Source organism: Bubalus bubalis, chromosome 3 (genome assembly GCF_019923935.1).
Source record: "Bubalus bubalis isolate 160015118507 breed Murrah chromosome 3, NDDB_SH_1, whole genome shotgun sequence".
Taxonomy (NCBI): domain Eukaryota; kingdom Metazoa; phylum Chordata; class Mammalia; order Artiodactyla; family Bovidae; genus Bubalus; species Bubalus bubalis.
The window spans coordinates 71,380,573-71,406,337 of record NC_059159.1 but is presented as its reverse complement, the minus strand read 5'-3'; the positions used below and the strand labels follow the sequence as shown (position 1 = coordinate 71,406,337).

Here is a 25,765-nt window from a genome sequence, read left to right as displayed (position 1 = left end):
TCCTTCCCCACCTTGGCTCATTTTGCCTTTGAAGCCATGGCTGCAGCCAGGCAGGTGAACCTGAGAGGCATTTGGAAGCTTTGCCTGGGTTCAAGTGAATCCCTTCATCCTGCAGAGTGTTCCTGCATGTCTCTGATCACAGGGCAGTGGATGGACAGAGATTATGTGGCTGAGTTACCTTAAATGGGAGAGAATGGAAAAAAGTAGACCATAAACTCGATGGCTCTGAAGGTCTCTTTCTCTGTCTGCTTTTTTAAAAGACAGTTTTAGAAAATATTTATTTATTTTTGACTGTGTGGGGTCTCAGTTGCCGCATATGGGATCTTTAATTGTCGCATACAAGATCTAGCTCCCTGACCCGGGATTGAACCTAGGCCCCTGCATTGGAGGAGCAGAGTCTTAGCCACTAGGTCACCAGGGACATCCCTCCCCCACCAGCCCCCAATCTGCTTTTGTCTCTTCCTGCTGTTCAGCTGAGTCCCGTTCAGATTCCTCCCACCCCAGCCAGGCCCTCCAGCACCCTTCACATAGGCTTCATGACCCCTTCCTCTACGCACTTGGAGCAGACGCATCACTGTGGTCTCAACAGTGGTACTAAGATTCCCACGTCAGCCTCCACTCCTTCAGGAACCCTTTCACAGTGGGTTGGTTTTGCCCTCCTCTGCAGCCGCAGTAGACTCTGCACCTCTAGTATTCCAGCACGTTCTTCCCTCTGTCTTCACACGCGTGTATGACCCGTCCCCTCTAGCAGAACCCTGCCCTCTCGATGGTGGATGGTGGTGCTCTGCACTCCCGAGCCTGTGGGCGGGGCTCCCACCTTGTCACTGTGAGGGGCGTTAACCATTGCTCCACACCCCGAGGCCATCCCATCCTCGTCCCTGTCTAAACCATAAGCTCCTTGAACTCAGGGGCCTTTTCCTCCTCAGTCCTGCCTCGCCAGCATCTACTACGTACATAGAGGGCACTTAAGAGTGTAATTGCACTCATGCCTGTCATGATTCCCGCTCTAGAGACTGTCTTCTTCACCTCTCTGTTCCCAATGTCTAGCACAGTCCACCACACCACGATCGCTGAAATTCGTTTATTAAATGAAATTGGAGAGTTTCAAAAACTTTATTTGCGGGAAAGTCACACGATGGGCTTGGGTGTCTGTCTTCCTGGATCTTTCAGCCTCACACCCGCAAACCAGGGAAGAGCAGGGTCCGTGGTAGAGGAAATGAAATACTCTATGGGGACTCTGCCCCAGGTGGCCACTGCCCTCCCACCAGGGCCAGCTGCAGCGGTGCTGGCTGCCGTGACAGAGTGAAAGTGAAGCTGTCAGTCGCTCATTCGCGTCCGACTCTTTGGGACCACATGGCCTGTAGCCCGCCAGGCTCCACCATCCAAGGGATTCTCCAGGCAAGAGTACTGGAGTGGGTTGCCATGCCCTCTAGCTCACGCTGGTGCTGGAGGGCTTGTGCCCACAAATGACAAGGGTCCCTTCCACTTGCACCCTAGTGATCAGAGCAAGTCACGTGGGCAACTTGACATCAGGAGTGACATTGGTGAGCATGAACACAGTCTGCCAAGCTTGTCCTCTAGAGTAGACGTTTTCAAGTCTATGCACATGGATCACCTGGAGAGGATTTTAAGACACAGATCCTGATTCAGTAGGTCTGGGGAGGCGGCCGGATTTTGCACGTCTCACCGTTGTCGACACTCTGAGGGCCAAGGGGAAAGCTTTGAATCCTTCCTGGCGAAACTGAACTCCTTCCCCACACCCACCTCTGCAGAGACTGAACTCAGCTCATAGCGCTCTCGGCTTGTGTCGCAAACCAAGAAAAACCTCCTTGCCAGACAGAAGACACTCGTGGTTCACCTCGAGGGCAAGGTGGGCAGAGAGGACTAGATAAGGAAACCACAGACAGTGCGACCCAACCACAAAGTCTGGAGAAGGAGAGAGCACGAGGGTGGGGCAGCTGTTCTAAGAAGCCAGAGTCCTTCCATCCAGAGGCCACCATTTGCATAAGCAGGTTTGGCCCAGGGGCCGAATTAGATCTAATTGTGTGACCTCTTGGTCTCCTGTGACTCCCTTAGTTTCTCGGAGCCCGGAAGGGTCAGGGCAGCTCTGACCGGGTCTCATGAAGGCTTCAGGCCCGTGGAGCATCCTCCTTGTCCATGGCGCGTAGTTGCTGTCCCAGGATCTTCCTCTTGCCCTTGCAAGTGGTGACAGTCACTGATGGATGGGGGTGTCCGTGGTTCCAGGACCTAGATCCCCGGTCACTCCGGGGTCCTCTCTGATGCTGGAGGCAGTGAGCCTGTCCCCTCCTCCTTGTGGATGAAGCTGAACCTCTGTGGGCAACGGCACAACTTCTCCCCACGTGTACCTGCGCTTGTGCGGTGCTGAACCGCAAACACGCGTGCCTCTGCTCAGCTCAGAAGAGACGGTGTTTTTCTTCATAGTAGTTTTATTTAAAAGCCGTGCCAGTCACTTTATATCCTTTCCCCCAAAGTTTTGATTGATGGCAATCTGGCCAGCCCGAAGCTGCCGGTGGAATAAAACTGCTGACTTGGGCATTGGCTTTGACTGAGCTTATTAAACGTGCATGGTGTGTGTGCGCACACGTGTGTGCAGGATGAAAACATAGCACAGGATTCGATGGACGAGATCTGGGAGAAACTGAAGGGCTCTCCGTTCAGAAAAGCAAAGTAGGAACTGAGGAGGGGCTGTGCCTGTACATGCTCCCTGCCGCCACTAGAGGGCGGAGTTCAGGCCGGCCTCTTCCTCTCTCGGTCCCGCCCGGAGCCTTTTTCTCTAAGGCAGAGCTGACTGGCCTTAGGCAGCAGTCTCTGGTTGATTTGTTACAAGTCAGCCCCTCATTTCTTGTGAGCTCTGTATCAAAAACTGGATTTCACTTCTAGGACACTAATTTCTTCCCATGAAAATATCTTTTGAAAGTGATCATAACATGAAACACACTTACATGTTCCAAATAATTACATCAAAACCGAACACATGGCTGAATTCCTTTGGTGGGTGGAGGAGGTGGGGTTTGCTTGGATCAGGCATCGCGAGGCTTTAAACATATGCATCTGATGAGGTTTGAACTGCAGGCACCTTCTTCCTCCGTTGGAGAATTTGAAGTTACGTGGATTTTACCACAATTAAAAAAAAAAATGAGATGACCAAGAAATATGTTGCATGTTTTTGAGTCGCAGGGATGTGAGCAGGGTGGGGGAATGTGATCCAAGTATGGATGCCTAGGTCTCTTTTGGAGATTTTAAAATAACTCCTAAGGGGTTGGGGGTAGCAGCTTCATCTGGCTGAGGCGTTCTTGCAGCAGTGCTGGAAATAGTCAGGGGACACGTTCTCATCTGAATCTGTTCTCATCTGAATCAACCCTGAATACTCTTTGGAAGGAGTATTGCAAAATACTGAAGCTGAAGCTGCAATACTTTGGCCACCTGATTCAAACAGCTGGCTCACTGGAAAATACCCTGATGCTGGAAAAGATTGAGGAAAGGGGGGAGACAGAAAATGAGATGGTTGGATGGCATCACTGATTCAATGGATATGAACTTGGGCAAACTCCGAGAGATGGCGAGGGACAGGGAAGCCTGGCGTGCTGCAGTCCATGAACTCGCAGAGAGTCAGACACAACTTCCCGACTGAACAACAACAGGTTCTCATCAGAGCTCAGCTGTAAGTGGCTGTGGACAAGCCTCCTCTCTCCCTGGGCTTCACTGTCCTCCACTGAGAAATAATAGAAATAATTGTTTCCTCTTCGTGGGCTAGAGTGTGTGGAGAAGCCCTTTGGAGACACTGAGTACAGAGACTGAGGCTGCTTCTCTGCCTCGGTATCTGTCCTCGTCAGGCCCCGCCTGTGGATCCTCCAGGCAGGCATTCAGGGTGGCGTCAGAGTCTGTCTTTCCCTCACAGTAGGCCGAGTAGCCCCAGACACTGGGAGAATCAAAGCTGACAGTGAGCTCGTTAGCAGGTTGCAGAAGCAGAGTGGTCTTGTGTTCACTCATTTTGTTAAAGGCTTCCTGCCGGCAGCCCTGGAAAGATAGGTCGGGCCCAGGACACTCCCACAGGCAGAACATCTGTAAGGGAACGCCCGGCCACCTCCTCTGCAGGCTGGGGCTGGAGCCGCCTGCTGTGGGCAGGGAGCTCTGCCCAGCTCTGTGAACACCCCCCACAACCTCTTTTTCCTGCCCCCCAGAGATGGCGGCACAGCCATAGAAGTAGGGCGTGCGTGGGAGGGAGTGGAGGTGGAGGCCTGCCTACCGAGGGCAAGACAGTGGGCTCCTTTCCCCCAGGCTGGGCGTTGATGGGAAAGTGGGCCAGGCCTGCCATGAAGTCAGCACGTGCCAGGGTGCCAGGTGCCGTCTGTGCCTGACCTTGGATGCTCATCAGAGCACACCTACAATGCTCTAGGGTGCGGGTGTGTGTGTGTGTCTGTGTGTGTGTCCGTGTGTTGGTGTGTGCCTGTGTGCATTTGTGTATCTGTGTGTGCGTCTGTGTGTGTGTATGTGTCCGTGTGTGTGCACCCCTCCAGTATGTGTGTGTGTGTGTGCATGTCTCTCCAGTGTGTCTGTGTGTGTGCACGTGTGTGCGTACATGTGTGTGTGTACCCCTTGGAGGAGGGTAGCCCCTGGGAGGGGCAGGAGGCAATGACGTGTGTGTGTGTGTACCCCACAGAGGAGGTAGGCCCCGGTGTGTGTGTGCCCATGTCTGTGTGTGTGTGTGTGTACCCCTCCAGAGGAGGCAGGCCCTGGGAGGGGCTGGGGGCAGTGACTTGCTCTTGTTAAGGATGCAATGGAGGAAGCAGAGGGCCAGGGCTCTGGGAAGGAGGGAAACCAGGGACGAGGCAGGGTTTCTCGTTTTCCTATTTCCTCTGTCTTTCCATCCAGTATCTTTTGTGCAATTTTGTCCTCACTCCTCTGTTTCAGATGGAGGTTGAGGATACACTGTGCTAAGCGAGGCTTCAGCCCAGAGGCCGCTGGCCCAGTGCATGGGGGTGGCCTGCACCCTACAGCAGACGTGGCCAGGATGTCCTAGTCTAACAGGAAGTGCAGGAGGGCAGCACGCGGTTCTGTCTCCGGTGGGCTTTCATCGCCATTTATTCTCAGGCTCTCCTCTCTCAAATGAGAGTGTGGTGTCTGCCATCTTGTGGCAGAGCTTGGTACTGCTGGCCCCCACCCCATACCTCCTCCCTGCAGCTCCTGAAGGCCTCTGCTCTTTGGGTGATGCTGGGTAAGGGTCACTCAGAGCCTGGGCAATAGCGCTCATTGCCGCCGGGTCCCTGCCTCTGGGAAAAGAAGCTTCTGGAGAAGGCGGCTGTGAGCTCCGGGGCCTTATGAAGGTTGTCCTTGTTTGTACCAGGAGGGTGGCTGTTTGTGAGGGAGAGGGGTCCATGTCCAGCGGGTGGTGAGTGAGGAGGTGACCCACAGAGAGGATGAGCCAGAGTGGAGAGTGAGCAGGGACAGCCCGGGTCTGAGATCCTCAAATCTTAGAGCAAGCTGACTCTCATCCAGAGCGCTCCATCGTGGCCTCGGCAGGGAAAGGTGCCAGGTCAGAATTTAAGGTCACCTTGGCACATGGGGACTCGTGTCAGAGCTTAGGGTCTCCTGAGTGGGGACCAGGGTCCCTGCATCAAAATCCGGCCATTGTGGCTGAGCTGCAGACTGGCGAGGGTGTGAACTCTGCTCATAAGTCTGAGACCCTCAGAGTCCAACCTTTGATTTGGTACTTGGCTCTGGCTACAAGAGACAGGACGTTAGTATCACTATTTGAAGTCAATCTGAGGAGCTCTCTGGTTCTCTGAACTTGGGCCAGGTTTGTCAGGTCCCAGCCCCACATCTTCCTCTTTCACAAGCTCTTAAGTAGTGCCCGGAGCACAGCACGCACCCCAGAGTGTTCCCTGGCCACAGCCACCTCATGTTGCAGCACCAGCCGCCCGTCAGTGGTCCTTCTTCACAGGCAAACCTTACTGACCTGGAAGTGAATGCCTGGCAGTACACACGGAGGGCGGGGCGCCACTGTGCTCTGTACTCACGACGAGGCCACTCTTGACTCGAAGTCTGACCAGGATGGTTAACCAGTACCCTGGTCTTGATGCGCAGGGAGGTTTTGGTTCCTGCAAACAGTTCTGGCACCAAAGGCCATGTTCACTGGCTGAGGTTCATCACAGAAACAGAACATGTTTGAGATATTTTAAGGGGGGTAGTTTTACAAGGAGAATTTGGTGCCTGCAGAATGATCTGAAAGGCTGTTGGAGTGAAGGTCAGGGAACAGCACCTCTGGATATGGGGATGCCAAAAAGTGACAGAAATTGCTAGAATCACTGTGATGACGGCGATTGTCCTCAGCACAGGAGCCCATGGTTCTCAGGAGGAGCTGACGGAGCCCCACGTCTGCTCGGTGCCCGCTCCTGTGCCCATGCTCACAGCTACACCTGGCGGGTGGCGGCTTCTCCTTGGATTTGCCTGCCAGGGGTCGCGTGCACATCTGCCACTGGTGGGATCTAGACTGGGGCGCTGGAGGTAGAATCTGGGAAATGCAGTTCCCCGACTTGCAGCCATGGCTTCCCTGGTGGCGCAGGTGGTAAAGAATCTGTATGCTAATACAGGAGGCCTGAGTTCAGTTCCTGGGTTGGGAAGATCCCTGGAGGAGGGAATGGCAACCCACTCCGGTATTCTTGCCTGGAGGATCCCATGGACAGAGGAGGCTGGCAGGGTACAGTCCATAGGGTCACAAAGAGTCGGACACGACTGAGCAGCTAACACTTTCACTTTCAGTTTGCAGCCTGTGCAATAGCAGGGCAAGCTGAGGACATCAGGGGCCAAAGCACAGTGCTGGACACACACTTAAATACCGACAATAGTAATAGTTACTATTGTTACTTCAGATGCCTGTTGTGAAGCTGAAATTAACACAGAGTGTGGCACGTGGTAAACCCTTGATAATTGCTTGTTTATAAAAGATTGTCCCAAAGTCAGAATGGCTCCCCATTTTCCTTTCTAACGCTTATAAGGAAACTGCCTGCGTCTGAGCTGTGGTGTCCAAACCGCAAGCCTTGGTGAGGCCCCTTTCATTAATCCTGCACCTGCCCTGCATCAGATCCTCTGTTGGCTTCATTCTGGCTCAGAGGACTGGCAGGAGATCCAGCAGAAAGGTGAAGGCTCTCAGGGAAGAATGGGTCAGTGACTCATGCATGCTTGCTAAGTTGCTTCAGTTCAGTTCAGTTCAGTCCCTCTGTCGTGTCCGACTCTTTGCGACCCCATGAATTGCAGCACACCAGGCCTCCCTGTCCATCACCAACTCCTGGAGTTCACCCAAACTCATGTGCATCAAGTCGGTGATGCCATCCAACCATCTCATCCTCTGTCGTCCCCTTCTCCTCCTATCCCTAATCCCCTCCCAGCATCAGGGTCTTTTACAATGAGTCAACTCTTCCCATGAGGTGGCCAAAGTATTGGAGTTTCAGCTTCAGCATCAGTCCTTCCAATGAACACCCAGGACTGGTATCCTTTATGATGGACTGGTTGGATCTCCTTGCAGTCCAAGGGACTCTCAAGAGTCTTCTCCAACACCACAGTTCAAAAGCATCAATTCTTCGGCGCTCAGCTTTCTTCACAGTCCAACTCCCACATCCATGCATGACTACTGGAAAAACCGTAACCTTGACTAGATGGACCTTTGTTGGCAAAGTAATGTCTCTGCTTTTGAATATGCTATCTAGGTTGGTCATAACTTTCCTTCCAAGGAGTAAGCGTCTTTTAATTTCATGGCTGCAATCACTATCTGCAGTGATTTTGGAGCCCCCAAAAATAAAGTCTGACACTGTTTCCACTGTTTCCCCATCTATTTCCCATGAAGTGATGGGACCAGATGCCATGATCTTAGTTTTCTGAACGTTGAGCTTTAAGCCAACTTTTTCACTCTCCACTTTCACTTTCATTAAGAGGCTTTTTAGTTCCTCTTCACTTTCTGCCATAAGGGTGGTGTCATCTGCATATCTGAGGTTAGTGATATTTCTCCCGGCAATCTTGATTCCAGCTTGTGCTTCTTCCAGTCCAGCGTTTCTCATGATGTACTCTGCATATAAGTTAAATAAGCAGGGTGACAATATACAGCCTTGACGTACTCCTTTTCCTATTTGGAACCAGTCTGTTGTTCCATGTCCAGTTCTAACTGTTGCTTCCTGACCTGCATACAGGTTTCTCAAGAGGCAGGTCAGGTGGTCTGGTATTCCCATCTCTTTCAGAATTTTCCACAGTTTATTGTGATCCACACAGTCAAAGGCTGTCAAATTGGCATAGTCAATAAAGCAGAAATAGATGTGTTTCTGGAACTCTCTTGCTTTTTCCATGATCCAGCGGATGTTGGCCATTTGATATCTGTTTCCTCTGCCTTTTCTAAAACCAGCTTGAACATCAGGAAGTTCACGGTTCACATATTGCTGAAGCCTGGCTTAGAGAATTTTGAGCTTACTTTATTAGCATGGGAGATGAGTGCAATTGTGCGGTAGTTTGAGCATTCTTTGGCATTACCTTTCTTAGGGATTGGAATGAAAACTGACCTTTTCCAGTTCTGTGACCACTGCTGAGTTTTCCAAATTTGCTGGTATATTCAGTGCAGCACTTTCACAGCATCATCTTTCAGGATCTGAAATAACTCAACTGGAATTCCATCACCTCCACTAGCTTTGTTTGTAGTGATGCTTTCTAAGGCCCACTTGACTTCACATTCCAGGATGTCTGGCTCTAGGTGAGTGATCACACCATCATGATTTCTGGGTTGTGACGCTCTTTTTTGTACAGTTCTTCTGTGTATTCTTGCCACCTCTTCTTAATATCTTCTGCTTCTGTTAGGTCCATACCATTCCTTTCCTTTATCAAGCCCATCTTTGCATGAAATGTTCCATTGGTATCTCTAATTTTCTTGAAGAGATCTCTAGTCTTTCCCATTCTGTTGTTTTCCTCTATTTCTTTGCATTGATTGCTGAGGAAGGCTTTTTTTAAATCACTCCTTGCTATTCTTTGGAACTCTGCATTCAGATGCTTATATCTTTCCTTTTCTCCTTTGCTTTTCGCTCCTCTTCTTTTCACAGCTATTTGTAAGGCCTCCTCAGACAGCCATTTTGCTTTTTTGCATTTCTTTTCCATGGGGATGGTCTTGATCCCTGTCTCCTGTACAATATCATGAACCTCCATCCATAGTTCATCAGGCACTCTATCAGATCTAGTCCCTTAAATCTATTTCTCACTTCCACTGTATAATCATAAGGGATTTGATTTAGGTCATACCTGAATGGTCTAGTGGTTTTCCCTACTTTCTTCAATTTAAGTCTGAATTTGGCAATAAGAAGTTCATGATCTGAGCCACAGTCAGCTCCCGGTCTTGTTTTTGCTGACTGTATAGAGCTTCTCCATCTTTGGCTGCAAAGACTATGATCAATCTGATTTTGGTATTGACCATTGCTTCAGTTGTGTCCAACTCTGGGTGACCCTATGGCCCGTAACCCACCAGGCTCCTCTGTCCATGGGATTCTCCAAGCAAGAATACTGGAGTGTGTTGCCATGCCCTACTCCAGGGGATCTTCCCAACCCAGGGGCCGAACCTGCATCTCCTACATTGCAGGAGGATTCTTTACCGTCTGAGCCACCAGGGAAGCCCTTCAGTGACTCATGCCAAAAATTAAATTGGATTTCCCGTGCTGGGCCAATTCGACAACTTCATCTGAAATGGACCAACAACAGTCAAATCCTAATCTCTTTCCTCCTAAAGACAAAAGCTGGACTTCTGCCTCGCACCCCCGTCCAAAATGGAATGTGTGAACCCAGGTCGCGTCACTGTGGCCTTGAGCTCAGAGACCCCGAGCAGCCTGTACCAAGAAAGAACTAGGGCACAGCTGAAATCCAGAAGGGAGAGGAAACAGGCGGAGATCCACGGGGAACAATGTCTATTTCTTAATCCGTCTCCTGCCCCAAATAGCTGGGCTCTCCTCCCCCACTGGTGTTTACTGTGTTCCTCTCCCTGGCAGCAGGTGCCACCAGGCCTTAAACTGGGTCACAGAGGGCGGCGAGGAGCCGACCAGGCCCTCAGGCCACATGCTCCCCTGACTTCACTCCCCAGGCTCCAGACTGCAGGGGCAGAGCCCAGACTCCAGGTGGCCCCTGCCCTCCAGGGCGTCCAGGCGGGGTCCCTGCTGCCCAGAGCCACAACCAGCGAGGAGGGCATGCTCTGTCCATCCCGTGCCGGGGCAGAGGGGCCACACTGCCCCCCCTCCCACTGCAGCCGCAGTGAGTCCCCTCAGGGACCCCACCTCCCCAGGGCAGCCAGAACCCACACAAGGGCTCCCGCCACCCTGGGGGCAGAGCTAGTGTCGAGCGTAGAGTATAAATTTCAGAATCAGAAAACAAACAAATTAAACCCCAGATGTGAAACCCCAGACCCTTGAGGCACAGGGAGGGAGATGCTTGCTCAGGATAACCCAGCGGGGAAGTGGCCCAGCGCAGGCCCCAAGCACCACTGCTCACCCTCTCCCTGCTGTGGCCACGTGTCTGCCCCTCCCGTCTGACCCCGCCCCTCCTCCTTCCCAGGATCCCCTGCATCTGGTCCTGATGGCGCCTTTCTCTCCACAGGTTTTGTCGGAGCATGGTTTCGGCCTGATCACCACGGACATCCGGGAGGGACAGACCTTTTACTATGCGGAAGATTACCACCAGCAGTACCTGAGCAAGAACCCCGAGGGGTACTGCGGCCTCGGGGGCACCGGAGTGTCTTGTCCCCTGGGTATTAAAAAGTAATTTCTCCCCACGTGGTCAGCCCTCGAGGTCACAGCAAAAATGCTTCCAACAAATCGGGGAGTTCTTTTGTGGTTCATGCCAGGGATTTTTTGAAGTGCACAAAGGCATTCATAAAAATCTGGTTTATTAAGGGGTAATTTACATGAAGTGCCATGGCAAGTTGATAACGTGTGATTTATCTTCTAATAAGTTATGGTGGGAGGAGCCCGTAGTGAAATTTTTTGGATCATTTGATGTCTGAGGATAATGAATAATTAGTGTTCACCTTTTTTGTGCTTGGGTGCCTGCCCTGGACGTCAGGGAACCAAGCTGGGAGAATATGTATTGGGAGGGGAGAGGTCAGGGGTTCCCTCACCACAGCCGGCCCTCCTCAAAAGCCCTCCTGCCCTTCAGTGCCTTAAAATTTGCAGACGTTTATAGCCTCAATGAGTCGTTCACTGAAATACTTTGCTCAACTGATCCTATACATGTATAAGGGGCTTTCTCTCTCTTTCTTGCCCTCCTCCTGGCAAGGAGAAGCTATGAGTTAGCTTGATAAATTCTAACGCTTTGCTCACAGCCATGACATATGCTTGTTCTAATAAAGGTCTACAGTCTGCTAATACAAACTGATGTCTCATCTGTCTTTTGCTCGTTTAGGTAGGATACTTCTAAGTGTTATAAATTTTAGAGCTCTCAAAGGCTAAGAAGTATCATTTTCCCCCAAATGGGAAATCTGATTGCAATCTTTAGAAAACATGTACAGCTCTAGCTCCTTGCAACTTTAGTAATAAGAGCTGTTTTCCACCCGCCTATTACAGTCATCACATCAGGGGCTAGTCCAGGCAGAGAATAGACACAAGGAATCCCTGCCCTTAAGAGTCTTGGTATTGAGGACAAGGGGTGGAGGACACATGCAATAAACAGGTAAACCCGTGAATAAGTAAGATAATTTCTGGCCCTCACAAATGATAGGGAGATGGCAAATCAGATAAGCTAGTAAGTTGGGCCTGGGGGCTGTGGAGCTGGGTTTAGAGCTGTTTTAGCTAGGCGGGTCAGGGGAGGTGGTGCCATGTAAGTTGAGGACTGAGTACTCGGAATGGTGCAAAGGAGAAATGAACTCACAGGTTGGGGTGGAGAACGGCATTCTGGGGTCAGGAGGTGGATGAAGAAATATAACACGGTTCCCCTTGGATAGAACCCGGAAGACCAGGAAGTATACATGGCCCAAGGCAGGGGGAAATTTGTGGTGTTTGAGAACAAAGAAGCCAATGGGGCTGCGGTGGTTGTGAATGAGGACGGTATTAGGGAGAAGTATCCCAGAGAGATAGGAAAAGCCAGACCATGCTGAGTCTTGTAAAGACATGTGAATAAGATTTAAAAATTGTATTCTAATTTGTCCTTCCCCTACCTGCTTTGGTAACCATAAATTTGTTTTCTATGTCTGCAAGTCCATTTCTATTTGGTAAATAAGTTCATTTAGATTCCACATACCAGTGATATCATATGGTATTTGTCTTTCTCTTTCTGATTTACTTCACTTAGTACGATAATCTCCAGGTCCATCCACGTTGCTGCAAATAACATTATTTCATTCTTTTTTGTGGCTGAGTGGTATTCTGTTGTGTATGTATGCACCACATCTTCTGTATCCATTCATCTGTCAGGGACATTTAGGTTGCTTCCATGTCTGGGCTATTGTAAATAGTGCTGTTATAGACATACAGGTCGGAGAAGGCAATGGCACCCCACTCCAGTACTCTTGCCTGGAAAATCCCATGGACGGAGGAGCCTAGTAGGCTGTAGTCCATGGGGTCGCTAGAGTCAGACACGACTGAGCAACTTCACTTTCACTTTTCACTTTCATGCATTGGAGAAGGAAATGGCAACCCACTCCAGTGTTCTTGCTTGGAGAATCCCAGGGACGGGAAGCCTGGTGGGCTGCCGTCTATGGGGTCGCACAGAGTCGGACACCACTAAAGCAATGCAGCAGCAGCAGCAGCAGCAGCAGACATACAGGTGCATATATCTTTTTGAATTTAGAGATTTCTCCAGATATGTGCCCAGGAGTGGGATTACTGGGTCATATGGTAACTCTATTTTTAATTTTTTTAAGGAACTTCCATAATATTCTCCGTAGTGGCTTCACCAATTTAATTCCCAGCAACAACGTGGGAGAGTTCCCTTTTCTCCACACCCTCTCCAGCATTTGTTATTTGTAGATGTTTTAATAATGGCTATTCTGACTGGTTAAAACCAATTCCTCACTGTAGTTTTGATTTGCATTTCTCTACTAATGAGTGATGTTGAACATCTTTTCATGTGCCTGTTGGCCATCTGTATGTCATCTTTGAAGAAATATCTATTTAGGTCTTCTACCCATGATTGGACCGACAAGGGCTTAATTTCCAAACAGCTCATGAAACTCAACAACAAAAAAGCAAACAACCCAATGAGCCGTGTGTTTCTCTCCCACCTCATCTCTAGGACATTTCTGCGTCAGTGACACGCTGATCCTGAATCTCAGCGTTGTTACTCTTGGTTTCTGAGAGCCAGAAGCAGCATTTACTGGGGCTCCGAACCAAGTGGAGACAAAGGAAGGTAAAGGGCAGGGACCTTTCTGGAGACCAAGTCCGTAGGTCTCAGGGATGAGCTATGAGTGAAGAAAGCATGGAGTTGAAATGTTTCTTCATGCAGGAGCAAAAGAAATGGAAAATGAAAGAAGCTGAAAAGAGACCTGATTGTGAGAGAGAAAGAGAACAGGCTTTCTATTTCAGAGATCCTCGGACCACTCCCCGTGGAAAGTGCTCCATCCAAACTCTTGGAGAGGCCTCAGGGTCAAGTCGGTAATCTGCCTCCAACTCCCAGGGAAGCCACAGGGCTCTGAGTGGGTCCCGGTTGTATTTTAAGCACTGCTATAGGTAGATGATTGGGGCTTCCCAGGTGGTGCCAAGAATCCCCCTGCCAATGCAGGAGACGCAGGGGACATGAGTTTGATCCCTGGGTCAGGAAGATCCCCTAGAGGAGGAAATGGCAGCCAGCTCCTGTATTCTTGCCTGGAAAATTCCAAGGAGAAAGGAGCCTGATGGGCTACAGTCCATGGGGTCACAAGGAGCCAGACACGACCGAGCATCTGAACACAAACACACACAAATAGGTATATGATCATTTCAGGCACAGCTAATTGTATCAGAATCCCTCCTTGCAACCTACAACCCACCCTTGAACTTGCTTCAAAGGCTGAGAAGGACACTTGGTTTTGAGCCAATGCAGTGTTTAATCATGGGGATAATAGAAACATCAGGAAATACAGTACCAAAATGGCCCAGGGTGATAGAAGCAAACTGTACCCAGAGTCTGGCTCATGCTTGTAGGGCCTTTTTGACAGCTTGGTCTTCATCTCAATCCATGACAGGTAACTAGACACCTTTGTGTACACTCCAGGCTGTTTCTTCTGGCCACAGCCCACTCCCCAGCTGACAATGCCCAGTTGGTACCATTTGCTTTTCCTGGTTTTTTTCTGGCAAACCAGAGGCCCCCCACTGTCACCCTAGGAGAGAAAAGTTGTTTGGACGTGGAAGGTGTGGCAGCAGGTTGCTCTTACAGCCTACTGAGGGGTGGGCATCTGGCACAAAGCACATGGTGTCATTGGATGGGTGGGTGTTTTTAATTTTGATTTGGCTCTCCAACCATGACTATGCTCCCAGCTCTTCAAGTCTCAGAAAAGGGAGCAAGCAATTTAGTCAAAAGCAATGACAATTTGGTCAAAAAAATAAATATCCACCACTATCGTCCAGTCACATGCATTCATTTTGATGTACCAAGCAGTGGTTTCCAAATTTGTTTTGCCTCTAAGCACTTTTTTGTTTTTCAGAATTCTTCCAGTTTCCCCAGGAAAAGCTTCGTTTTGCTCTGAGTTGTTCACAATAGCAAAAAGGAAAAACCCAAACCAAAAACCCATTATGCTTTACAATAGGTCATTGGTTTAAGACAACAGGCGTACAGACTATATATTCAGAAGGCAGAAAGTACAAAAACCGTGTCAAAATGTTAGATTGTGGTTTAAAACATCAAAATTTCAACAATTTACCAATCTTAAAGCATCATGAAAGAGATTGCCCAAAAAAGCCCAGGTGGAGCAGACATCATTGACATGAAAATGAAGGGACACACAAACTTTCATGCCCCCAAAGCTTTTGGACCATTTTACAATTTCTATTAAAGAATCATGCATCTTGATAAAAAATCAGAAAACTGAGATATGGAAAAATACTCATAATAATATTAGTAAGTAAATTTATATATAAGAATGGATACAATTGTGTATGAAAGGTAGGATATAGTTAATACTTTGATGGTGATTTCTCTGGGGAGTGAAAAGGAGAATTATAAAAGGCGAACTTCCTGTTCACTGCGCACCTTTCTCTACCCCTGGCATTCTCTTTACATGTGCTCAAATAAATAAGTGAAATAAACAACACTGCTAATTCGAGCCACACAGAGGCAGCTCCTTAGTCCAGTGTAACTTTCTGCATCCTCCTGTTTGCAAATACACAGACGCGTCATTATTATTTTACAGAAAGAGGATCCAGCAGCACATACCGTCTCCCAGCTTACAAAGATTTACTGTTGAGAATACTAAGTGACACACAGGAAAGTCAAGAAGAATTACCATTTTAACAACATGCCAAAAATCCAAATACAAAACAAACAACCCCCCCCCCCCCCGCAGTAGTATATGGGTTGGAGTTTTTAAAACCAAATTGTTTTTGTGGACAAATTGCTGTGTCCATCAACTTAATTTGAACTAAACTGTTCTTTACCTAATTCTTTGAAGTCATTGGAAATTCCCATGATCTCTCTTTAAAATGAAGAATAATACTCACTTCTCTAGGGATGAAGGGGATCTATGTGAAAGATGTATGTGTGGGAAGTCACTTCATTCGTGTCTGACTCTGTGCAACCCCATGGACTGTAGCCCGCCAGGCTCCTCTGTCCATCGGATTCTCCAGGCAAGAATACTGGAGTGGGTTGCCATTTCCTTCTCCAGGGGAATCTTCCTGACCCAGGGATCAAAGCCTGGTCAGGTTTCCTGCATTGGCAGGTGAGTTCTTTACCACCAGCGCCACCTGGGAAGCTGAACGATGTAGTTAAGAACTTAAATTTCTGGAGCCAAACAGACCTGGATTCATACCCCAGGATGAATACTTAGTTGAGGAATGTAAACTTTTCCTTCAGTGTTTTGAGGCTCATTTTTTTGCTGGTGATCATCGCACCTCTCCCATAGGACCACTGTGTAAAGGGAAGGAAGTGACCCCTGTAAAACACACCCTGTGATGTATGGCAAGCCTCACTCACGAGTAGCTCCCAGCATCTTTGTGGCGGTTGAATCTTTGTGGAGCTGCTGCATTTTGGAGCCCCTTTTCTACTGGAACCCCAAAGATGGCTCTTCCCCTTGATGTCATCATACCTTGGTTAGAACTCAGAGTCTGTCATTTACCTCCCTGGTGTGTCCTCTGCAAGGCTATCAGCTTTCCTGGTCTTCCTTTTCCCATCTGAAATAGGCCTGCTTCCCAGGGCTAGTTCACAACCCTTAGGTGTATTTGTGGAAGTACTCGGTGTGCTGTTGAGCACTGAGCAGATGTAAGACAGGGTGATGGAGAAGACGGTATTTGTATTGTCTACCATGACCATCCTCTGCTCTGTGCATTTCTAAATGCTTTTGTACATGACTCACTTTATCTTCACAATAGTCCTAAGAAGACCGTTGTTCATGCTAAGTCACTTCAGTCCTGTCCGACTCTTTGTGATTCTATGGACCATAGACCGCCAGGCTCCTCTGCCCATAGGATTCTCCAGGCAAGAATACTGGAGTTGGTTGCCGTGCCCTCCTCCAGGGTATCTTCCCCACCCAGAGATCAAACCTGTGTCTCTTACATCCCCTGCATTGGCAGGCAAGTTCTTTACCACTAGCACCACCTGGAAAGCCCTCAAAAGACCCTTAGTTGTCCCATTTTATAGACGGGGAAGTCTGAAAAGGCACAGAGGGGAGCCCAGGCAGGGAGTAGAGGAGCCAGGAGGGAAGCTTAGGCAGCCTGTGGCCCTAACCACTACCCCGCACAGCCCCCATTTGGTCACAGAGTAGCCCTCCAAAATTCTTGTCCACCTGGAACCTCAGGATTTGACCTTATTTGGAAATAGAATCTGTGTGGATATAATTAGTTCCTTTAAGATGAAGTCCCACTGGATTAGTGTGGACCCTAATCCACATTATTAGGCAACCCTATAAGAAAAGGAATCAGAGGAGACACATGGGGAGAAGGCCATCTGACCCGCGTTCTTATCTGTAGCAGGTTGACAGTGTCCACCCAAAAGATATGTTCTAACCCCTTGTACCCATCACTGTGACCTTGTTTGGAAATAGTCTTTACAGGTCTAATTAAGGATCTTTGGGGAAGATTACTCTGGATTCAGGGTGAGTTCTAAATCCAACGAGTGGTGTCCTTATAAGAAAAAAGAAAATTTAAGAGCGACACAGAAGAGAAGGCATTTTAAGACAGAGGCAGAGACTGGAATAATGCACCTACATTATTGAAGATGGATGTGGAGACCAGAAGGATGCACCTGCAGGCTAAGCAAAACCCAGGGATGCCTGCAACCACCCCAAACCAGAAAAGGCAAAGAAGGGTCCTCCCCTAGACCCTCCAGAGGTAGCAGAGCCCCACCAATGCCCTGATTTGGGACTTCTGGTATCTGTGAGAGCAACACGTTTCTGTTGTTTTAATCCACCTCCTATTCAGAGGAGAGAGAGGGAAGCCAGGTATCCCACCCTGTCAGCCAGCTTTCTGGGGCAGCCTCTCTCCCAGCTTTACCTGGCAGGCATCCTTCCCACCTTCAAGGTCCCCAGCACACAGCATGCTCTTGGTGAGTAGAGGCAACAGCTCAAAGCAGGTTTCCCACTTGATCAGCTGGATATTGACTTTCTGGAGCCCTGTCTCCGTACTCTGCTTAGGAACTGACCCATAAAAGAAGCAGATGGGGAAAGGACCCTGAGCACTGCGTGGTCCCTTTGGTGGACCCACCCACATCATGTCTGTTCACCTCCACAACATGGAACCACTCCGTGGCCCAGGGAACAACCCAAATTTGAGGAGGGAGTAGGAGGGTTATCCAGGAGACTCTTGAACCCACTGTCTGTGAAGCAAGAGCACCAAGGCCTGGGTTTCTATTGATTTCAGCCTCAGTGAGCCATCTTCTGGTCCTGCCAAGGGTGCCAGGTTCCAGCTAGGATCTGAAAAAGCTGTTTGATTCAAATCCATGAGGATGTAAAGAGAACCCACAGTGACAAATTCTGTCCTGGGACCCATGGCACAAAAAGATGGACTTCATGCCAGGGCCCCTGAGTTCACTGCCTATGCACTCAAGCTGAGCCCAACTCCTAGAATGTCCACTCTTAAAGGCGGGCTGAGCCCCTGGAGCCTACAACACTGCCTGGATCCTAGAGGAGTTTCAATGAAAATGAGGTTAATGAAGCATGAGGAACCCTACATGAAGAAGGTGGCCTTTTTTTTTTTTTTTTTTTTTTGAAGCTACTGAAAGGCTTCCAAGGGCAATTCTCAAGAAGGACTCTAACCTAGCTCTGAGCTCTGGGACCATGTGTGGATCCATGTAGAGCCATTCAGGTGCCTCCTTGCAAGAACAGCACCAAGTGGAATCTGTTTTTCCTTTCCCTGATGATTATGGGGAAAGTCACATTAACCAAGTAGGAAAACAAGAGGACACACTGTGTGGGTCAGCTGAACCAAGCAGCAGGAGTTGACTCTAGAAGGACGATTTTATATTCGGTGAATCTCCTCTACCTTGGCCTGGATCTGTGGTTGAGATTTTAGCCACAGGGGAGAAGAACTGGTTCCATCAACTGTGAAAGAGTTGCCCTGGCTGACATCAGAGCCCAGCCCCTTTGCCTATTGGGATGTCCCTCCAGATTCCTCCAGATCACCCTTAGGACACTGAATATGTTTGCCTGGGTTTTCCCTGAGGCCCTGTTTGGGGTTCCTATCTCACAATATGGACCTGAAACTTGCTACGGGTGCCCAGAAAGGATGGCTCCCATGCAGACCAAGAAGGTTCATGGTGGGACCCTAACTGAGAATCAGAAGTGCCCAGGTCCACCAAGTAGACCTCCGAGGGCCAGCAGAGCCTCCAGAGTCTGCTTCTCGTTGCAAACCTCAGCCAGGATGCCACCCCCCACCCCGGGGTGGCCCACAGTCACTCACCCGTGGTGCCCCACCCGCTCACCCAGCAGTTCCTCCATCTCTCTACGTCAGTGACCTCTGAAAGGCAAATGGGTACCTTCCTGACACCCAAGCTCAGAGGGGATTTGAGCAAAAGCAAAGCGATGTCATTAAGGTAGAACCAACTGTCAAAATAATTGTGAATAATTAGCTTGTCCACTTTTATCTTCGTCAAGTTCTGGGTGTCAAGATTTTCTTCACCATGTGTGACCTCCAAGGTAGATCTTATTCCAAAATAAAAGAAAGAGGAAAAAGGTAAGTGGTGGGAAGATGAACACTGAACCGTAGGAGAAAATAACTGCCCCACCTCCCCTATCTGAGACTGTGATCCTGGGGACGGGGGTCGGGGGTGGGTCGGGCAGCTAGGACTCTGCACTTGGCTCATAGCCAAGGAGGAGGAGCCAGACCTGACTCTTCTGCCCTGCTTTCTGGCCAACCAGCTCTTGACCTAATGGCAAGACTTGGGCAAAATTCACCTGTAGATTTCATCAACAAATGTCTAGGAAGCCATACTATGCATTAGTCAGGGGTTTCCAACCTCTGGAATCTAACGCCTGATGATCTGAGATGGAGCTGATGTAATAATAATAGAAATAAAGTGCACAATAAATGTGATGCACTTGAATCATCCCCAAACCATCCCCTCTCCCCATCCATGGAAAAATTGTCTTTTATGAAACTTGGTCCCTGGTGCCAAAAAGTTGGAGACTGCTGGCATAAATAATTGAGGGGCTTGACCTTGATTTGCAAGAAAAGCTGGACTGGCTGTATTACAGACAAATGAGAAGTTTTGCAAAAATACTATTTTGTGGACTGGGGCTCAGACAATACCTTCTGCCATGCAGCCAGGCCTGTGTCCTACCCTCAGGGCCTACTGCTTCTAGGATTCCCCAGTTCCATGGTCACTGTCAGCCCAATCCTTAGGAAAGGACCCTCCACAGGACTACATGGACTTAGCAAAATGCTGTTCCTTTCCTCAGCAAAGGCACATTTGCTCCGCAGTGTAGAACCCACACAACAAGCTGTGCAGTGTCCTAGGAGAACAGCTTCTTTCTACCCGCAAAGCATCATATTTAACCACACAAGTATCTACCTCCTTGTATTTTATTTTATGCCTGATGAATGTGAATAATAGGCATGTAGAGGCAAAATAATGTTAAAATATAAATAATATAAAGTATAAAATAAATAATATAAATACTAAAATAAATTAAATATAAATTAAATTTTAATATAATTAAACTAAATTATAATTATAAAAATAAAATGATTAAATATATAGATAAATAAAATATAATTAATGTAATTTAAAATTTAAAATTAAATAATATAAAATATATAAATAATACAAGAAGATAATAGGCATGTAGGGTCAAAAGGCTTCTCCGGTAGCTCATATGGTAAAGAATCCTGCAATGCAGGAGACCCTGGTTTGATTCCTGGGTCGGGAAGATTCCCCATAGAGAAGGGATAGGCTACCCACTCCAGTATTCTTGGGCTTCCCTGGTGGCTCAGATGGTAAAGAATCTGCCTGCAATGCCAGAGACCTGGGTTCGATCCCTGGGTTGGGATGATACCCTGGAGGAGGGCATGGCAACCCACTCCAGTATTCTTGCCTGGAGAATCCCCATGGACAGAGGAGCCTGGCGGGCTACAGTCCATGGGGTCGCAAAGAGTTGGACATGACTGAGAGACTAAGCACAGCATGCAGCACAGAGGCAAATATGGGTTTCTCTGGTGGCTCAGTGGTAAAGAATCCACCTGCCAATGCAGGAGATTCGGGTTTGATCCATGGGTGAGGAAGATCCCCTGGAGGAGGAAGTGGAAACCCATTCTAGTATTCTTGCCCGGGAAATCCCAAGGACAGAGGAGCCTGGGGGGCTACAGTCCATGGGGTAGACACACAAAGAGTCAGACACAACCAAGAGACTAAACAACAGCAGAGGGCAAATATTCTACTATATTGCTTTGAAAAACATTCTATCTGCAACACTTACGCATTTTTGCTTTTGAAGCAATGGGCTGCAGTCAGAATCCACCACTCACTGAGGATCGATCCTCCACAGAGATGACTCCCGTTTTCAAGGATACGTATCTGCCAGGGGAAATCTCTGATGTTTGCAGGCACCCCACCTATGATTTCCAAAACTTCAGACTTCTCAGAAGTGTTCATTCTGTGGCCACATTGCACTAAGAGCAGGAAGCAGGAAGAGGGAGGAGACACCCCGGGCATCACACAGTGGATACAACAAATGGCAGAATCTGTATACTTGTGTAAGGCTTGTGCATGCCGCCATATGGTCTTTGCCCCTCGATACTGGACCTGAGCAAGTCTGATGCCACATCTTTAGGAAAACCATGCAGAAATCTGAAGGTCCCTCCTCTTATTTTATATATTAAATATTATATTATTTATTTTATAATTAATATAAAACATAACTGTTTTTATTCTGAGTCTTACATGTAAACACTGCAGCAAACTTTGGCTTCCTCACTCTGAATTTTTGTTTAAGAGGCATGTGATTTTAAGTTCCACAGTTTATGTGCAGCCATCAGTGGTCATGCAAATTGAAATGTGGATGTATTTACACAAAAAATCTTGTGCAAGTACAAAAGTTCTTCTATATTTTTGCATGCTCAATGGTTCAACTTTGTGGAAAATGAGAGTTGGGACTGGCTTGGAAAATAGGAGACACATGGTTGTGAATTTTAGGAGAGTCCCTTGGAGAATGAGATGGCAACTCACTCCAGTATTCTTGCCTGGAGAATTCCATGGACAGAGAAGCCTGGCAGGCTATAGTCCATGCGGTCACAAAGAGTCAGACACGACTGAGTGACTAACACATACACATACATGCTGGGATCCTAAGGGGTTTCTATAATCTACAGATAGAAAACTGAATGAAGCCTTGGGTCTGCCAGCACCACAGAGCAAAACTCCTGGTGGGGGAATTTGGAGATCTTCCCTTGCAAATCCCACTGGAATGAAATTACTGCAGACTCTAGATTTTTTCCCAGGTGACTAATTGATCCAGATCCAGAGATGTGACCAAATAGATTAAGACAGGGATGTCTCATCTTAGGTTTTTACTTATTTTTTCTTTGCCTGCGCCATCAGGATGTCCCAGAAAATCTTTTTCCCCCCAAAAGACCCTTTCAGTATATGTCACCATGAGAAAGAGAAACATGACTGGATTTTAGCGTGGAAAGTTCCTACCTGGCAGGGAACCTGTGAAGAGGGAAAGAAGTAGGCTTTGAAGTCAGAAGTTCTGAGTTGGCCCCACTGTTTGCTAGCTGTGTATCTCAGAGCCACTGATTTAACCTCTCTGAGCTTCTGTCCTCTCATCTTCAATACAAAGATAAGTATTAACACAGTCTGCTGCCTATTTTTTCATGTCACATCAATTTAAAGGTATGACATTTGGTTTCATTCAAGTCTGGATCAGGGAGTCTCAGTTGAGCCCAAGACTCTTGGTTCAACCTGGGGTTATCTCTGTGCAGTGTTTCCTTGGGAGGATGTCCTTGCTGGTCGTCTTCCGACATCAGTGGCCATTCCTTCTCATACTGCTTCCCTGAATCCACCTCCTCTTCCAAAACTCAAGGCTGAATCCTCAGACAACTTCATTCCCTATGCATTTTGGCTGAAATGCCAAATGCCCAGCCCAGCCCAAGTTCAAGTATCACCATTATACAGACTCAAAGCTCTCATGCTTACCCTCAGGCCTCTCCGCTGAGCTCCCCCTCTTTACTGCTAAGTCGCTTCAGTCGTGTCCAACTCTGTGTGACCCCACAGACAGCAGCCCACCAGGCTCCCCCGTCCCTGGGATTCTCCAGGCAAGAACACTGGAGTGGGTTGCCATTTCCTCCTCCAATGCATGAAAGTGAAAAGTAGAAGTGAAGTCGCTCAGTTGTGTCCAACCCTCAGCGACCCCATGGACTGCAGCCTACCAGGCTCCTCCATCCATGGGATTTTCCAGGCAAGAGTACTGGGGTGGGGTGCCATTGCCTTCTCCGTCCCCTCTTTAACAACTGCCCTATTCCATAGTTCCTAAGAACATCTAAGAGGAGCCTCAAATTAAAGCAGCCCAAACTGAACCGTTTACTTGCCTAACTTCACTTCTATGTCTTTCTCATGAGCCTGGCATAGTTCTACGGATGGTACCACACCCATCTATTTGCTTAGGCAAGAAGATCAGGCTGGAGTTATCCCTGACTTATCTGTTTCTCTCACTCCCCAGCGACCAGTTCCATCAACATTACCAAACAATGTTGAAACAGAAGCCAGACACTCCTCTGCATCCCTGTGGCTATAAACCCAGCCTGGCTATTATCCTGTCCTGCTCACTAATGCCTCTCCCCACTTCCACTCTTGCACACCCCCAGTCTATCCTCTGGAGCAGCCAGAATGTCTTTCTCAAGCACATCTCATTTTTCACTCTCCCAGTTAGACTCTCTGATGGCTTCCCATTGTCACTGGAATAAAATCCCAAAGTCCTCACTGTGCCTTTACGAGCCCATCTTTCTCCAGCACCCCCTCCCCATTCACTCTGCTCCAACTAAACCGGCCTGTCTGCCTCTAAAACACACTGGACTCATTCACAGCTCAGGACCTTTGCACTTGCTGTCACCCCTGCTTGGAAATAGGTTTCCTTCTCACAGGATGGGTCTCCACCCAAGTCTTGTCGTCCCAGGAAGGCTTTCCATGACTGCCTCTTAGGACGGTCTCAGCACTCCCCTGCAGATCTCCCATCACATTAGCCTGTTTTATATGTTTCATACCATTTAACAGGAACCAGAATTAACTTACATTTATTCATTTCTAAGTTTAATACTTCCCTCCAGACACTAGAGAGTAAAACTCCTTAAGGGTTGGAATTGAATATGTCATTCTCTGCTATAAAACATCTCTCTCCTGGACTTCCCTGCTTGCCCAGTGGTTAAGCCTCTGAGCTTCCACCTCAGGGAGCATGGGTTTGATCCCTGGTCAGGGAACTAAGATCACACAACACACCCAAAACAAAGACATCTCTCTCCTAAAACAGATCCCAAGTTGCTGTATAACACAAGGAGCTCAGCCTGGTGCTCTGTGACCACCTAGAGGGGTGGGATGGCGTGAGAGGGAGGTTCAAGAGAGAGGGCACGTTGTACACTTAAGGCAGATTCAATTTGTTGTATGGCAGAAACCAACACAACATTGTAAAGCAATTATCCTCCAATTTAAAAAAATAAACAGCTCCCAGCATGTAATAGAGGTTTGCTAACTATCAACCAACAAATTGAAAATATAACACGAGTCTCCCTAAGTTCTCCAGACCCAGGGAGATGAATCCATAGGAGGTATTAAGACACTGCCTTCATTATAGCTTATATTACCTATGTTTTGCATTAGACCAATTAGGCTCCACATGATCCTTCAGAATGTTTTCAAAGAGAAAACAGCAGAGAAATTCCTTTTCAAGGATCACACGGGGCCTTAAAGCTGCAGGACAGGGCTGGTTAGCATCTTCAGATGGACAGCTGGTTACCCTTCTTGAGGGGTTTACTAACATTGGCCATTCACTCTGGAAAACTGGTACCTAACATAGACGTTACACACACCAGGCTTCTCCACAGTTGGGGGTATGTGGGGAGCAATGATCTGAAAGTCTGGTCCAGGGGCCCTGGCATCAGATTCACTGGAGAGGCAGTTCCACGGATCCCACCGAGAACTACAGAATCTGCATCCTAGAACCTGACCCTTTGAACAAGCTCCCAGGTGATACACCTGATGGCAAAGGAGCGAGAGCCCTGGAGAGGCGCAGACTACGAACACCAGCAGAGACCTACGTTCCAGGCTGCTGTGTGGGCAGCGCAGCAGCAGGGCAACTGGCAGCAGGAGCACGGCTCTTCCGTCCCTCCATCCTGTCATTGGCCCTGGCGTTGACTCAAGCCCATGGAGAGGCTTCAGGTAGGACTGCTCACGTGCAGTTCAGAGGGGCCCCTCAGGGCCTCACTGTCTGTGCCTGCACTCTTACAGCCCAGCCTGCTGCCCAGGTCACAATAGGGCACTGGGTGGAGCCAGCACAGTCCAGACAAGACAGCCAGGAGGCATCCTGGACCGGAAGCTGATGATTCCACGAGCCAGTCCTCTGGGATGCAGAGGTCAGTGTGGAACTGGCGATGTGGGCGGCAGCAGAGTGGAAGGACTCCACACCAGCTGGTCTCCTGTAAATCAAGGCATCTCAGATTCACTGATGCAGCAGGAAGAAAGAGAGCTGAAGGTATTCTTCAGAAGGGACCCAAGATTGCTGATCCTAACAAATCAGGTGACACAGTGGAGCGAGCACAGGCTCAGAGTCCTACATTATAATTCATCAACCTAACTCAAATCTTTTCTCTGCCAGGAGGGGGCCTGAAATGGGAGACACAGCCTCTTATCTCTGTTCTTTGGAAAACAACATGAATTTGGGCTCAGCAGAGAGAAATATTTCATTGCAGCTTTAAGTGTTTGCAAACTTCGGGGCCCTGGAGGGCACGTGTTCACATATGGTGGAACAGGGCATAAATAAAGGATTCCCAAGGTCACCTGGCTTATATACATGGCTTCCATGGCTGGCCCTGAACTTCTGAACAGGAGAACACAGCATGTGCACAACTGTCGTTCAGATCCCCCAGAATTCCCAATATCCCAGCACATGTATGCACGAATTCACATTTTT

The 25,765-nt window shown here is 48.5% G+C and overlaps 2 protein-coding genes across 4 annotated transcripts in view; one reads left to right on the top strand and one right to left on the bottom strand.

Moving 5' to 3' along the window:
• MSRA (methionine sulfoxide reductase A) overlaps positions 1 to 11,402 on the top strand; it is a 381,803-nt gene extending 370,401 nt beyond the window's left edge. For all 3 annotated transcript variants that reach the window (XM_006064315.4, XM_025281356.3, XM_006064312.4), the window contains one exon: positions 10,630 to 11,402. In XM_006064315.4, the coding sequence (XP_006064377.1) occupies positions 10,630 to 10,794 (165 nt within the window). In that variant the 3' untranslated portion in view covers positions 10,795 to 11,402. The remainder of the gene's footprint in view (positions 1 to 10,629) is intronic.
• Positions 11,403 to 17,606: 6,204 nt separating this feature from the next.
• On the bottom strand, positions 17,607 to 25,035 carry LOC112583841 (serine protease 52). Its single transcript, XM_045164716.1, has 4 exons — positions 24,894 to 25,035; positions 21,065 to 21,257; positions 19,050 to 19,291; positions 17,607 to 17,788 (listed from the first exon to the last, which is right to left on the bottom strand). Exons 1-4 carry the CDS (start codon positions 24,973 to 24,975, stop codon positions 17,607 to 17,609), a joined length of 699 nt encoding a protein of 232 aa, XP_045020651.1. The 5' UTR covers positions 24,976 to 25,035.
• Between the last annotated feature and the right edge of the window lie 730 nt (positions 25,036 to 25,765).

Coding starts and splice junctions, on each gene's coding strand:
- LOC112583841 (XM_045164716.1), bottom strand. CDS start 24,975: ATGACAGGATGGAGGGACGGAAGAGCCGTGCTCCTGCTGCCAGTTGCC. Junction 21,258..24,893: donor CCCACACAGCAGCCTGGAAC/GTAGGTCTCTGC, acceptor TCCTGCTCTTAG/TGCAATGTGGCCACAGAATG. Junction 19,292..21,064: donor TGCTTCAAAAGCAAAAATGC/GTAAGTGTTGCA, acceptor TTTTGGAATAAG/ATCTACCTTGGAGGTCACAC.